The following is a 15,040-nucleotide window of genomic DNA, read 5'->3' on the forward strand; positions in this document are numbered from 1 at the left end:
TTTCCCAGGGTGTTTTTTAACCTCTTCAGTACTTCGGCTCTCTGCAGAAGTTCAGCTGGAAATCTTCGACAGCTTACTCGAAACACCGCGCTGTTCCCGCACTGACCCGACGGGGACCAGTCTTTGCACGAAACTGCTCATCTGCACTGTTTCTGGCCTATCCCGGGTAGCGAGGCAGAGTTACCCAATGATGGGCGGGTCTGAGTTACGGGTGGCCCCGGGAGGTTTCCAAGTGGCCGGACGGACCGGGTCTGTCTGGAAACCCCGGGAGGGGCTGCTCCCTTGGCCTCGGGAGCAAGCCAAGCCCCAGAAGTGAGGACCTTCCAGCCGCGCTGCCACGCCTGCCCGAGCGCGCCGGAGTGTCCGGCCGGAGGACAGCCCCCGAGCCCGGCCGTCCGCGGACACCCCGGCGCGCTCGCCCACGCGCGTCCGCGCACCCGCGTTTCCGCAAGAACGTCAGCCGCCGGCGAGCGAATCGAACGAGTGGAAACGCTTTATTGCGCGCCTCCCGCCGCAGGAATTCCGACACCGGGCCGGGGCCGCGTCCCTGCTTTCGGGCTACGAGGCAACAGATCGGTACGGCTTGGTCCTCCAGGAGACGCCGCCGCAGTCCCGCCGCCGCACGCCCGGCCCCGGGGGCACCGCCCGCCCCGGGGCTCAGAACAGGACCTCCAGCACCAGCTTCAGGAGGCTGATGAGGACGGTCCAGAGCACCGACTCCTCCTCCGGGGGCGCGTCCTCGGCGGCCGGCGCGTGCCTGTGCCCCGGGTCCCTGCCGTCCGGGGCCGCCACGTCGGCGAACGCGGCCGGCTCCACGCTGCGGTCCAGGTACACCTTCATCTCGAACTCGCTCTCCTGGTGCGACGGGTGCCCGTAGATGCCGATGCCCACGGGCCGCCGGAAGTGCGCGGGGATGGCCACGGCGTCCGGGCCGCACGTGACGGACTGCAGCGCGTAGTCGTCGAAGCTGGGGTGCAGCGTGCTGTCCGACACGTACAGGTCGGCGTCGCCCTTCACGCTCTGCATCCGCAGAACGATCTTGCCCTCGTGGTTCAGCCGCAAGTAGCTGTAGTTCCCGGCGCCGATCTGGCCCTGCACCACGTGCAGCAGGACCCACTCCCCGGGAGCCTCGTCCTCCTCCGGGAAGCCCGCCGAGGACGCCACCTGCGAGGCCAGCAGCACCAGCAGCGCGCGCGGCCAGGCCGCGGCCATGCCCGCCGCCTCGGTCACCGGCTCCCGCGCGGACGTCCTGCCGGAGGACCGGGGGGCGCGCTCAGCGCGGGGCCCGCAGCGCCAGGCCGCCGCTCGGGGGCGGGTGCCCGGAGGCCAGCGGAGGCCGGCGGAGCGGGGAGAGAGGGGAGGGGGGAGCGGGACCACGTGGGACGGGGGAGGGGCGCCGGGGAGGCCGAGCGGAGCGAGGGGGGCCGGGGGAGCGGCGGGCGAGCGCGCAGGGAGGGGGCGGGGAAGCCGCGGGGGAGGGTGGGAAAGGGGAGGCGGCAGGGGGAGCCCGAGCGCGAGGCCGGGCGGAGGGGCAGCGCTGGGGGCGACGGTCCTGCCCGCAGCGCGGGGCCGCGGGAGCCCCGGCCCGGAACTTACCGCCGCTCCCGGAGGGGTCCCGGGTCTGGGGCATCCGGGCCGAGGCCGGGCCGCCGCGCCGCAGCAGCCGGAAATGAGGCGGCGCCCGGAAGTGAGGCGGCGCCCGGAAGCGAGGCATGACCCGGAAGCGGAAGCGTCCTTGGCCTCTGGCGGAGATGACGAGAGGTTGTGGGTGCGGCGCCGCGGCGGCTGGTAACCAGGGCGACGGGGAGAGGTGGGGCGCGGAGGGCGTCCCCCTCGCGGGCCCAGGTGAGAGGCCGGTGGCCCCCGAGCCGAGCGGGTCCCGGCGCCCGTCCGCTGTCCTCGGCGCCCGTAGAAACCCGGGGCCTTCCGAGCGGGTTCGGAGGCGCCGTGCGTTTGGGACGCGGCGGGGAGGGGCCCGGCCGGGCCTCGGACCGGGTCCGCGGAGCCTCTGCGCTCGGGTCCCGTCCGTGCGCGGCCGCGGGCGTCCCTGCCGTCCCGCCCCGAACGCCGGGGCCGGGGCGGCGGGTCTCGGGCCGCTGCGGGGTCGGCACCGCCGGGGCGTCTGCCCGCCGGTGCGGGGCGTCTCTCGTCCTTCGCTTTAGGAGCAGCGGTCGCCTCGATATCAAGGCGCCGTCGTGCACCTGCAGCGACGGACCGGGCCGCCCGCCCGCCCCGCGTCCGCCCGCGCGCGCCGGCTCGAGCCCGGGGTAGCCGCTCGGCGTCCCGCGGCACGTCGTGTTTTCTGGCGCCGCGGAGTCAACCGTCAAGGACGCGTCCGTTGCGACCGCTTTGCCGAGGCCGTTTGCCGTGTCTGCGACGAGCTCGCTCTCGGCGCGTCCTGTCGCGGGGCCCCTGTCGCGGGGACCAGCGCTCCAGCGGCCTCGACACGCCTGACCTGCGCCCGCGGGGTTCCCGGCGTCGTGGGCTTCCCAGATCCGCGGAGCTCCGAGATTTACGTGCTGGGCCTCGTGCAGCTTCACTTGGGCCCCGTTCGATCCAGGATCCAGTCGACAACCTCCGCAGTCCGCGGTCGGGGGTCTGGGCGGCGCGGGGACAGGACGCGGGGACAGCACGCGGGGACAGCACGCCGGAGGGATTGCAACCAAGGGGGCCGCTGGAAATCCGGGGCTCCGGGAGCTCAGAGCTGAGAGGCAGGGACGGAGAGAACCCGGAGTGCGTTCGGGTTCCACGCCTGTGTTGTCCTGGGCCCCAGGCTGCCCCGGACGCTTTACATCCCGCCGCGGCCGCTGAATCTGTTCAGTCACAAAAACTCAAGTGAATAAACTTAAAGATCACGTTGGCTCTTGGGTGGTGCCGGAGTCCGGGGCGTCCCCGGCGAGCCAAGGAAGGAGCTTGGCTGAGCTGTAGGGACGGAGAGCCTTCTACTGGGGCAAGGGCGATGACCACGCGCTGATCCCGGCAAGGCCATCTTCCTCGGGGAGCAGAAGGGGTCTGTGGGCCCGACGACCCCACTGCTGTGACCAGGAGATTCCCAGCCGAGTGTGAGAAGTTGCACTCCTGGGGATGGAGACCGGGGTGAGATTAGGTATGAGGTCTCGGTCTGCTGCTGCGGGGTTTAGCGCCGCGACTGCACGCGGCTCCTGCTCTCTCTGTCCCGATCAGATGCGGCTGAGTGCTCACCTCGAATCCCGCCAGGGTAGATAGCGACACAACAGACAGGTTTCCCCTTTCCCAGAGCTAGACATTAATCAGGTATATAATTGCGTGTGTATCTATATACACTTGACCTCTGAACAACACGGGGGTTCGGTGTGCCCCCTCCCCTCCCCCCATATGGTGGGAGACCTGTGTGTAACCTCTGGCCCCCTGAAACCTGACCGCTGATAGCTTACTGTGGCGGGGAGGCCTTCCCCGTAGCGTGAACAGTTGGCTGGCGCACACTTCGTACGGTGTCTGTACTGTGTCCTGTGTTCTTACAACAAGCTCCGGGAGACGAACGCTAAGGAAGGTGTGTTTACGGTGCCCTACGGTGCTGACGGACTCTGTGTCAGTGGGCCTGCTCAGCTCCCACCTGTGTTGTGGAGGGACAAGCAAATCTGAGGAATGAGCTGGGTCACAGGAGGACAGCGAACGGGGCCAGGCACGTGGGGCGGGGATGTGGTGTAGGATGAGCTCCAACAGCTGGGCTGGGCCACGAGTTTGGTCTTTATCTTCGGAAAGACGGGCAGCTGTTGGCAGCATCGAAGCAGGACATTGCGTTCGTACCTCAGAGTTCAGTCATTCCTTGATGGTGGGTCCAGAAGGAGCTCCTTACGGACCTGAATCCCCCTCAGGCTGCTTACGGACAAGTAACAAGGGCTGGCCTGGGAACTGGTGCATCTCAGAGAGAACTTCCCGTAACCCAGCAGCCAGTACCCTAGGGGATGGTGGAGCCCGGACAGTAAAGGTGGTGCCCCAGGTGCAATGCATAGTGCACGAAAGCATCCGGCTACAAACCTGAGAAACCTCCACCGGGCTTGGGAATTGGTCCTGAGTAAATGCAGGTGATCATGCCGCAGCTCTGGGAACATGAGACGTCGGCATCCCACAGCCCTGCGGACTGCGGTCCTCACTCCCGGCCTCCTTCCCAGAGGCGTCTGCGTCCAGCCCCGCCGGCTGCTAGACCGCTGCTGCGCAGACACTATTGTGTACGTGCTGTCGTGAATGTACCCGTCTTTCCCCCGGGCTGCGGCCCATGGGCGTTGGGCTGTTTCCGATTTTGGACTCGTGGACAATGTGGCTTTGAGCAAGCTGATGGGTGTCCTGTGGTCCGCGTTTCTTGCTGCGTGTGTCCGTGGTTCCGTGTGTCCTTGGCGGGGAATTGCCCCAGGTCCGTGCTGGTTCCAGCTTACCTGGCCCCTCCCACGGGGTTTGGAAGCTCATCTGCACTCCGTGTTCTTTTCTTAGTCTTTTTGGTGTGAACCATTCTGGCCTGTGTGTGTGGTTTTCGCCTCTCGTTTTCTCTGGCCGTTAATACGGAAGAGCATCTTCTCCGGGTAGTTGGCCGTTTGGAGGCTTTCATGAAGTGCCTCGTGCACATTCTTCTGTTGGCGTCTCTGTCTTAGGATCCGCACGAATTCTTTGTACGTTCTGGACGTCTTGGTCAGCTTTCTGTGCTGTTCGTCGCGCCTGCTCTGCGGCTGGTCTTTTCATTCCCCGAATGGTGTCTTCTGAAGAACATAAGTTTTGTGTTTGTGGATTTGTGTGCTACGATAGGGTATTACCGTGGATGGATGTTACTGAAATTTCTGCCCTTCTTGACCATCTAAATGGTAGTACAGACTTAGACAAACATGGTTGTTGTTTTTTTCTTTCTCAGTATCTGTTCCTTTGATGGCAATAGTACTTGCATTTCCTTGAGAGGCGCATCTTTTCCCTCTCCTGGCCAGGCCCCAGGGGTCACGGTTCATGACATGTGGGGCTGACTTGTCAGCACAGTTTCATCCTTCTGATCACATGGTAAATTCAAAGATGAGAAATGGCCCCAAATGGCCCAAACTCAGTGACCTCAATGTTGAGGCTTTGGCAGGAAGAGATGGTCACCCTTCCCAGTGAGCCGGAGCTTGAGAGAGTGGCTGTGGGAGCTGCTGGCCAGCAAATGGCAACAGAAAGGAGAAAGGAGAGCCAGATAGACAGTCACGGCTCAGAGACGGAGAGGCCAGGCCCGGCTGGCTCGGGCTGCTGCACGGAGCCCTGCACACACCTTGCAGTTAAAGGCCTGCCCCTCCGGAGATGCCCTTTCTTCAAGGCCCATCCGGCTGAGCTTTCTCTAATCTGCACTGGGAGGGTTCTCACTGACAGGCAGAGTAGCTGTCATGGTGTCTACACTGTGTCCCACTGGAGGTAAGGACCGCCATTGCATTTTATATTCTAATTAGTGCTATTTGGGACATCCTGAAGAAATGGATCTTGGGAAATGTATAATGATTTGCTTGTTTTAAGTTTATAGAATGAACATTTATGAATCAATATCTAGTTCTTTTTTTTTTTTTTTTAAATTTGACAGATCACACGTAGGCAGAGAGGCAGGCTCCCCACTGAGCAGAGAGCCCGATGCAGGATCGGACCCTGAGATCATGACCTGAGCTGAAGGCAGGGGCTTAACCCACTGAGCCACCCGGTGCCTCAATATCTAGTTCTTAAAATATTTTGATACACATTACCAAATAGCCATAGCTTATGCATATTTATTTTCTTACCAGTGGAAAAAGTCTGCACAGGATATTTTGTTTTATAATTTTAGTTACTGCCAAGTTGATAGATGAAAAATGATATTCTTTTGTCTTATGTTGTATTTCTAGATTACTAATTTTTGTTGGGCTCTGGTATTAATCCTCTTGTGAATTTATTGCTCCAGTTTATTTTTTTATTTTTAAAAGTCTTTTTTATTTTGTGTTTTTCTCCATCATGACACATGTACTCCGTCATCCGCATCACCCATCTCCCCCAGTCCCCAACCCATCTCCCCTCTGGTGACCAGCAGTCTGTTCTCCGTAATTGAAAGTCTCTTTTTTGGTTTGTTTCTCTCTTTCTCTCTCTTTTTCCCATTTTGTTCATTTGTTTTGTTTCTTAAATTCCACCTGAGTAAGACCATCTGGTGTTGGGAGAAACCATTTTGTGCTTAGTGTAACTCTCTCTGCGTCCGTCCGTGTTGTCGCGAACGGCGAGATTCCGTTCCTAACCGTGGCCGAGTGACACTCCGTTGTGTGTGTGTGTGTGTGTGTCGTCTTCTGTAGCCGTTTATCAGTCTGTGGGCACTTGGCTATTGTAGATGTAAACATAGTGGTGCAGGTCTCCTTTTGAATTAGTGTTTTTGTATGCATTAGGATAAATTCCCAGTAGTGGGATTACTGGGCCAGAGGGCAGGTTTGTTTGTTTGTTTATTTGAGAGAGAGAGAAGGAGAGGGAGAGGGAGAAGCAGCTTCCCGGCTGAGTGTCTCCACTCAGTATCAGTATCAGTGTATCTGCCTGATACAGAACTCCATCCCAGGACCCTGAGATGATGACCTGACCCAGGCAGATGTGGAACCAACTGAGCTGCCCAGGAGCCCTCATAATAGGGCAGTTCTATTTTTAACTTTTTGAGGAACTTCCATGTTGTTTTCCAGAGTGGCTGCCACTGTTTGCATTCCCACCAGCAGTGCACGAGGGTTCCCCTTCCTCTGCATCCTCTGTGACACCGCTTGTTTCTTGTGGTGTTAATTTTAGCCGTTCTGACCAGTGTGAGGTGATACCTCACATCTTCCTCGTGCATTCACCAGTCGATGGACACGTGGGCTGTTTCTGTAGTGTGCCTGTTGTAGAGATGCTGCTGTGAACACGGGTGCACATATCCCTTTGAATTAGTCCTTGTGTACCTAGTAGTGCAATGCTGGGTCATAGGGTAATTCTGTTTTTAACTTTTTGAGGAAGCTTCTTACCGTTTTCCAGAGTGGCTACACCAGCTTGCATTCCCACCCACAGTGTAGGAGGCTCCCCTTCCTCCGAGGTATTTCTCTGATGATGAGTGATGTCAAGCACCGATTCACGTGTCTGTCGGCTGTTTGTTTGTCTTCTTTGGAGAAGTGTCTGTTCATGTCTTTCGCTCATTTTTAATTGGATTATTCATTTTGGGGGTGTTAAGTCAAAAAGTTCTTTATAGATTTTGGATACCAGCCCTTTATCTGACATGTCATTCACAAATATCTTCTCCCATTCTGTTGGTTACCTCTAAGTTTTGTTGACTGTTTCCTTTGCTGTGCAGAAGCTTTTTATCCTGATGAAGTCCCAATAGTTCATTTTTGCTTTTGTTTCCCTGCCTTTGGAGACAGGTCTTGAAAGCAGTTGCTGCGGCTGAGGTCGAAGAGGTTGCTGCCTGTGTTCTCTAGGATTTTCGTGGATTCCTGTCTCACATTCAGGTCTTTCATCCGTTTTGAGTTTATCTCGGTGTGAGGTGTGAGAGAATGGTCGAGTTTCAGTCTTCTGCATGTGACTGCCCCGTGTTCCCAGCACCATGTTGAACAGGCTGTCTTCTTTCCATTGGACATTCCTTCCTGCTTTGTCAAAGATTCGTTGACCGTAGAGTTGAGGGTCCACTTCTGGGCTCTCTATTCTGTTCCATTATCTGTGTGTCTGTTTCTGTGCCAGGACCATGCTGTCTTGGTGATCGCAGCTCTGTAGTAGAGCTTGAAGTCCAGAATTGGGATCCCGTCTTCATCCGTTTCCCCACCCTCTACTGGCCCCCTCCCCACCAGTTTCCTCTCTGTACTTAAGAGTCTTTTCTTTCGGGGGGAGTCTCTCTCTTTTTGTTTTTCTTTGTTTTTCTCACACGTAAGTGAAATCATGTGATACTTGTCTTTCTCTGGCTTATTTCGCTCAGCATAATACCCGCTAGTTCCATCCACATCATTGCAAATGGCAAGATTTCATTCTTCTTGGTGGCTAGTGATACTCTTTTTACATATATGCCACATCTTCCTCATCTCTTCGGTGGGGAGATTCTTTTTTTTTTTTTAAGATTTTTTTTTTTAATTTTTTATTTTTTATAAACATATATTTTTATCCCCAGGGGTACAGGTCTGTTTTTTAAGATTTTTTTTATTTGACAGATCACAGGTAGGCAGAGAAGCAGGCAGACGGGGAGGGGGAAGCAGGCTCCCTGCTGAGCAGGGACCCTGATCTGGGGCTCGATCCCAGGACCTTGGGATCATGACCTGAGCCGAAGGCAGAGGCTTTAACCCACTGAGCCACCTTGGCGCCCCAATGGGGAGATTTTTAAACATTTTTTAAACAGTTATAATTTTTGATATATTCTTACACGTTTCATACAATATTTTATGTTTGGGGGCAGCACTTGGAGGAGCCACACTGTCATTTCACTGCGTCCGTCAGGGTCCCTCCCCTCATCACCAGCTACATGCTGGCCCCAGTGCTGGGCACTGGTTCCTTTAAAATGGTCAAAGCTACAAAGCAAATTGTGGTACCCTTAAAATATTTAGCTATTTTTTTTTATATGAAACTGCTTTCCATGTCTTGGCAGTTTGCAAGAGTGATAAGTAAAACCAAGTTTATGAATTGGAGAAGATTGTACATTAAAATATCGAGAATGTTTTTATTTTTTCTCACAAGCTCTCGCAGAATTTTCAAGTCTATGACAATTGCGTCTCGTTTGCTTTAACAGAGACCTTTTGTTCCGTGGGAGCGCGCGAGCTCTCTCTGACGACTGACGACTTTACCGCTCAGATCTCTCCGCTCGCCTGGTCCGTTGGCCTCACAGAAGCTGTGGTCAGGGTTTCCCGTCGGGTCTCCTGCCGGCGTGCTGGCTGCCTGCTTCTGGGGTGCTTCTCAGTAGCGTAGCTCGGGCGCACAGTCTTGTAGGTCTGCTTTGTGCTGTTCAGTCGTGACCGCTGTTCCCCGCGCTTGAAGGTGCCTGTGGCCGACTGTCAGCACCTGGGTGCTGTGTCCTGTGGGCCTAGCCCCCGTCAGGTGTCCTGGAGGCTTTCTGTGGGAAGGCCCACCCCGTCCGCGGTCCTGGAAACTCTTGGGCCCATCTGAGCTGGCACCGTGGAGCTGCAGGATTGCAGCCTGGTGCCCTGACCCCAGCCCCGTATTTTGCCTCTGAAGGGGTCACTTGGGTCAGGGTGTGTGAAGGCCAAGGAGGTGTTTGTGGCACTCAGCTGAGACCTGACTTGGGAGAGGCCGGCAGGTGGACAGCTGGAGGGGAAATCTTGAGACAGAAGAGACATCCGAGGTGAGGAGAAACAGCTCTTTTCTTAGAGCCAGGAGCAAGCCAGCATGGTGGGTGCGGAATTGAGATTTGTTGGCCTTGAGGGCCGCCGTGCCGCCGGGCCCGGGGGAGGCTGCCCTTCGGGAAAGAGGTGGTGTGGGCAGTCTGTGGTGTCCTCACCACTGTCGGGGGGTGGGGGTTTGGTTTCTAGATTGTTTTGTAGATTTGTGTGATCTTTCTTTTGGGTATTGAGGCCAAAGTCCTCTTGGAGGAGGCCAGGCCTCGGTGTAGATTGGGTGCGAGAGAACAGGGAAGGAAGGGCTGACATTCGCGTGGGCTCGTGTCCCTGGAAACCAGAACATGTTTCTGCTGTGAAGAGGGGTCTGGATGTGGAAGGGGCCGACCTGAGAGGCATCCGCTGTCCAGGCTCCCTGAGCCAGAGCCCTGTGCCCGGAGCGGGGACCGGGCCCCTCTCCCTTCCTGTCCCTCCTGATCCTGACGTGTCCTTTGCGCCAGACTGAAATGTGCGTTTTCCCGAGTAGCTTCGTTCAGCAGCCTTCACCAGCCCTCCGGTTCTGACCCGAGCTGAAGTGCAAGCCTCTGTCTGCTCCGTTGCCGAGCACAGCAGGCCGTCCCCACTGGACGACGTCCCCTCTTGTAACCTCATCCCGTCGCCGCTGGGCACTGCCACCTGGTTTTCTTCTGCCTGGATCAGCCTTTTCCCCGTGAAGCCAGCGTGTGACGTGCAGCTGGTCCTGTGAGTCCGCTCGGCCACCATGGTGACCAGATGGTTAAACCCTTTGTCCGTAGCCACGTCAGCACACTCTGGGGGTGAGCTTTTCAGGCCTAGTGCCCGGAGTGAGGCGCGGCGGAGCGGGACCAGGACCACGGGAGGACAAGGGACGGCGCCTGCGAAGTCCTTACCTGCGAAGCGGGCGGGCTGAAGCGCTTGGTTAGTGTGGTCAACGGTTCATTCGTTTGTGCTTTGATAAGAGGGAGTCAGGGAGTCAGCGACTGTATCACCTCAGGTAATCGACTTAAAGGACACGATGTTGTGTCACCGTTGAACAACCCAAGGGAGGCGGCCGGGGCCTCGGTTAACGTTGCATTTCACGACCAGCTTGCGTGGAGATTTGGGAAATGATGTCGTCTCTCGAGGTCCTTGTAGTGGTGAGCAATGGCAGTAATGACTTTCTGTTCACTCCTCAGTGCTGGTGCCGGGCTCGTGCGCTGAGGACCAGCCTCATCGGCGCCTCCGGGAGGTGCAGTCGGCCCGCTTGCCGGCCGCGGGAGGCGTGTCAAGCAGGAAGAGGGGCCGCGAGTCAAGGTCTGTTGTAAAGCCTGCGGGATGAGTAGCAGTCGTGTGTGTGTGTGTGTGTTTGTGTGTGTGACCCCTCTGGGACCTTCAGTGATGACCTGGGAGTGGGGAGGGGTGGCGAGTAAGTGGGTGTGACGAGCTGTGGTGTCTGCATTCAGTGCCGTCCCGTGGTTGTCCTCTGCACACCTGTGCCCTCAGATCGCAGATGGAAGGCGCCCGAGGGATTCTCTGTGCTGATGGCGGCTGCCTCGGTGATGTGCTCACGGAGAAGGGCCTGGTGGCCCTGAAGGAGCCTGTGGCCCACGTCCAGCTTGCTTGTAGCGCTCAGTACTGTGCTTTCCCTGCAGACGGGAACACGCTTTGTGTGTGGAGCACGGAGGACCCTTCGCACCAGGTATCTAGAAAGGCGTGTGTGTTTCCTTGGATCCGGTAACACAGGCGGCCTTGCGCTTGCCTGCCCGCTGCTCGGATGCCCCGGGGCCCTCCAGGACCCGCTGCAGGAGAGACACAAACCCTGTGCCAGTGGTGGCGTCCCAGAAACTAAACGGCCTGGAATCGCCTCGTTAAAGAACGTTCTTGGGTAATGGACGCCTGAAGTGTTGGTGTGAATGTGACCCAGACAGGTTCAGTTTGTCGGTTCTACAGCACATTCAGGAGGGTCACTGCAGCTACTGCAGAATCTTTTACATCGAGCTGACAGTTGTAAAGACACTAGTTTTCATTCGGAAATTGCTTCATGGCCGTACCCTTATGGGCAGGCTCTTGACAGCGGGTCTCCCTGGGCAGAAGGAGTGAATCCGGTGTCGGGACCCTCTTTCTGCTCACTTCGGGCTTCGGAGCCAGGCCCGTGTTTGCCCGAGTTCCCGGCGCTCCGGTCGGGCAGGACGCGCCGCTCGCGGTGGTCCCCGGGAGTCCCGAGCGATGCCCCCACCGAGTCTCGGCGGGTTTAGCGCGTTTCTGCGCACGACTTGCCACCCGCAGGCGGGCTCTGGCCGCGGGTTCGCGACGCGTCCGTCCCTGGGCGGCTCCGGGCCTCCTTCCGGCGCGTTTTGGTGCCGCCGCCGGGGCGCAGGGGTGAGTCCGTCCGGGTCGGCGGGTCACACCGAGAGGGTGTCCGGGGCGCTGCGGGGCCGCGGGATCCGGGCTTGTTCGAAGGCCACGTGAGGCGCCGCGCGGTCCGCGTCCGTCCGTCCGTCCGCGGCTCCCGGTCGGGGCTTCCCGGCGCGGGCGGGCGCGGGCGTCGGGCGCTCGATGGCGCTGAAGGCGCTTCCAGGTTTGGACGTTCCCCTTGTGACCGGCGCGGCCGCGGCCGTGGCCGTCTCCGGCCAGGTCGTCCGTCCGTCCGTCCGTCCGTGTCCGCGCGAGCTCTCGGCGGTGCGCGCCGCAGCTGCCGGGAAGGAGCCGGCGCGTCCTCCCCGCGTCCCACCGCTTCCCGGGACCGTCGCTGCGGAGCGGACCCGCGCCGGGCTCGTGGCCACGTCGGGGAGCCTCCCGGGGCGCGAGGGCCGCGCTGCGTCCTGCGGCCGTCGGGGGCCGCGCAGGGGGGTCTCACCTCGGCGCCTCGGACCACGGGCCGCCGCCCTCGCTGTCTGAGGCCGGGCCCGTCCGTAGCGCCCGCGCGGGGCCTCGTGCTGGGCCGGACTCGGGGCGCGCCGCGGCCGCTCCCTCCGCGCGGGCCTGTGCGGGCTGCTCTGTCCGGCCCGGTCCGTGCGCTCGGCCGCCCGAGCTTGGAACCGCCGCCCTCGGCCAGCCCCGTGGGATCTGCGCGTTCGCTGCTGAGGGTCAGGTCACAAGGGAACGCTTACCTCGGGGGTATTTTGGCTCCATTTTCCGTTCTAGGGGCTCCTCTTGACCTTTTTTAAAATTGTAAGACTTTATTATTGTATCATTTTTCATATTTTAAAGACGACGTATCGGTTCGGCGCAGAGCAGAGCGAGCAGAGCGGAGCGGGGAGGGCGGAGCGGGGAGGGACGCGGGCTCCGCGCGGAGCGGGGGCTCGTCCCGGGACCTGGAGATCACGGCTTGAGCTGACAGCAGACCCCGGACGGCGGAGCCCCCCAGGCGCTCCAAGACTTTATAAATTTTTGTAAAGCAGTTTGAGGTTCACAGCCAAACTGAGGGGTGGGTGCCGGGGATGTCCTGTGTAGCCGTGTGCCACCGGCGACCCACGGCCACCCCATGGTCAACACCCGGCGCCAGAATCCTGCCTCGTTGCAGCTGATGACTCTCCGTGGGCACGGCCTGGTCACCCAGAGTCCACAGTGACCTCAGGGGTCACACCAGGCGCTGCGCAGCTGTGGCTTCGGACCCATGCATAGTGACGCGCGTCCACGCTTCGGGTACCACGTGGAGAGTTGGCGCTGCTCTGAAGCCCTGTGCTCTGCCGCCTTCCATCCCTTCCTCCCCGACCCCGGCAGCTGCTGAGCTTTCCCTGCCCTTAGGGCTGTGCCTTTCCCACGGTTCCCGTAGGTGGGGCCACCCAGTGGGCGGGTTCACACCAGCTTCTTGCACTGGGTGACACGGGCCGAAGGTTCCTCTGGGTCTGCTCATGCTTCGACGGCTCATCCCTCTTTAGCTGTCTGGATGCAGCAAGTGTGTGTTTCCCTGCGGCTTCCGAGTTCTGGCGCTTCTCAACAAAACTGCTGTGGACCTCCGTGGCAGGCTCGGTGGCCACACGTTTCAGCTCCTTTGGGTGAATACTGAGGAGCACGAGTGCTGCGTCATCGTATGTGAAGAGATGATTTGGTGTTGTAAGAAGCCGCCAAACTGCCTTTCACAGCGGCTGCACCGATTCGTCACCCACCGGCAGTGAGTGAGAGACCCGCCCCTCCACACCCACACTGGCAGGTGGACTTGTCGGAGTCCTGGGTGTTGTTACTCTGGGCGGTGAGGAGTCGTGACATTGTGGTCTTCATCCGTATGTCCCTGAGGACTCATGACGTGCACTTTGCTTTCTTGTCACCCGTGTATCTTCTTTTTTTTTTTTGACAGAGAGATCACAAGCAGGCAGAGAGGCAGGCCGAGAGAGAGAGAGAGGAGGAAGCAGGCTCCCCGCTGAGCAGAGAGCCCGATGCGGGGCTCGATCCCAGGACCCTGAGGTCATGACCTGAGCCGAAGGCAGCGGCTTAACCCACTGAGCCACCCAGGCGCCCCGTCACCTGTGTATCTTCTTTAGTGAGGTGTCTGTCATGGTGTTTGGCTCATTTTTAACTTGGTTATTATTGTTGCCTCCTAAGAGTTCTTTGTATATTTTGGGAATAGTCCTTTATCAGACATGTCTTCAGCAATACTTTATCCCAGTCTGTGCTTTGTCTGCTCATTCTCTTGATGGAATTTTTATTTATTACTTTTTTAAGAAGTTGCCTGTTTATTCTTCCCATTATAAAGTGGAAACTAACACTTACTTTCTCTTTTTAAATTTTTTTTTTTGTGTGTGTGTTATGTTAGTCACCATAAAGTACCTCATTACTTTTTGATGCAGTGTTCCAAATTCATTGTTTTTGCACCACACCCAGTGCTCCATGCAGTCCGTGCCCTCCTTAGTCCCCACCACCAGGCTCACCCATCGCCCACCCTCCTCCCCTCCAAAACCCTCAGGTTGTTTCTCAGAGTCCACAGTCTCTCCTGGTTCATCTCCCCGTCCCATTTCCCCCAACTCCCTTCTCCTCTCCATCTCCCCATGTCTTCTGTGTTATTCCTTATGCTCCACAGTAAGTGAAACCATGTGATAACTGACTCTCTCTGCTTGACTTATCTCACTCAGCATCATCTCCTCCAGTCCCGTCCGTGTTGCTACAAAAGTTGGGTGTTCGTCCTTTCTGATGGAGGCATCATACTCCATAGTGTATACGGACCACATCTTCCTTATCCACTTGTCCGTTGAAGGACATCTTGGTTCTTTCCACAGTTTGGCGACTGTGGCCATTGCTGCTATGAACATTGGGGTACAGATGGCCCTTCTTTTCACGACATCTGTGTCTTTCAGGTAAATACCCAGGAGTGCAATGGTAGGGTCATAGGGAAGCTCTATTTTTAATTTCTTAAGGACTCTCCACACTGTTCTCCAAAGAGGCTGCACCAACTTGCATTCCCACCAACAGTGTAAGAGGGTTCCCCTTTCTCCACATCCCCTCCAACACACGTTGTTTCCTGTCTTGCTAATTTTGGCCATTCTGACTGGTGTAAGGTGGTACCTCAATGTGGTTTTGATTTGAATCTCCCTGATGGCTAGTGATGATGAACACTTTTCATGTGTCTGATAGCCATTTGTATGTCTTCATTGGAGAAGTGTCTGTCCATATCTTCCACCTATTTTTTGACGTGATTATCTGTTTTTTGAGTGTTGAGTTTGAGGACTTCTTTATAGATCTTGGATATCAGCCCTTTGTCTGTACTGTCATTTGTGAATATCTTCTCCCATTCTGTGGGTTGCCTCTATGTTTTGTTGACTGTTTCC

General features: G+C 57.8%; 2 protein-coding genes across 18 annotated transcripts in view; one reads left to right on the plus strand and one right to left on the minus strand.

The window, feature by feature from the left end:
* Nucleotides 1-618: 618 nt before the first annotated feature.
* Nucleotides 619-1,679, minus strand: C4H6orf120 (chromosome 4 C6orf120 homolog). Its single transcript, XM_032338449.1, has 2 exons — nt 1,597-1,679; nt 619-1,249 (listed from the first exon to the last, which is right to left on the minus strand). The coding sequence occupies exon 2, from the start codon at nt 1,210-1,212 to the stop codon at nt 658-660; it is 555 nt and encodes a 184-aa protein (XP_032194340.1). The 5' UTR covers nt 1,213-1,249; nt 1,597-1,679; the 3' UTR covers nt 619-657.
* Nucleotides 1,680-1,700: 21 nt separating this feature from the next.
* The window catches only part of WDR27 (WD repeat domain 27), a 141,381-nt gene continuing 128,041 nt past the window's right edge, over nt 1,701-15,040 (plus strand). For 13 of the 17 annotated variants that reach the window (XR_004284699.1, XR_004284700.1, XM_032338438.1 and 10 more), the window contains exons 1-3: nt 1,701-1,788; nt 10,475-10,592; nt 10,782-10,977. Coding sequence is in view for 15 of the 17 variants with exons in the window: in XM_032338438.1 (XP_032194329.1) it covers nt 1,713-1,788; nt 10,475-10,592; nt 10,782-10,977 (390 nt within the window). In the remaining 2 variants the exon portion in view is untranslated. Of the gene's footprint in view, nt 1,853-8,257; nt 10,593-10,781; nt 10,978-15,040 lie in introns of those variants that run through there. The other 4 variants (XM_032338444.1, XM_032338437.1, XM_032338443.1 and 1 more) reach the window with 4 other exon arrangements.

The sequence above is a fragment of the Mustela erminea genome, chromosome 4 (assembly GCF_009829155.1).
Source record: "Mustela erminea isolate mMusErm1 chromosome 4, mMusErm1.Pri, whole genome shotgun sequence".
Lineage (NCBI taxonomy): Eukaryota > Metazoa > Chordata > Mammalia > Carnivora > Mustelidae > Mustela > Mustela erminea.

What these genes read in the sequence shown, in the direction of transcription:
- C4H6orf120 (XM_032338449.1), bottom strand. Translation starts at nt 1,212, where the DNA reads ATGGCCGCGGCCTGGCCGCGCGCGCTGCTGGTGCTGCTGGCCTCGCAG.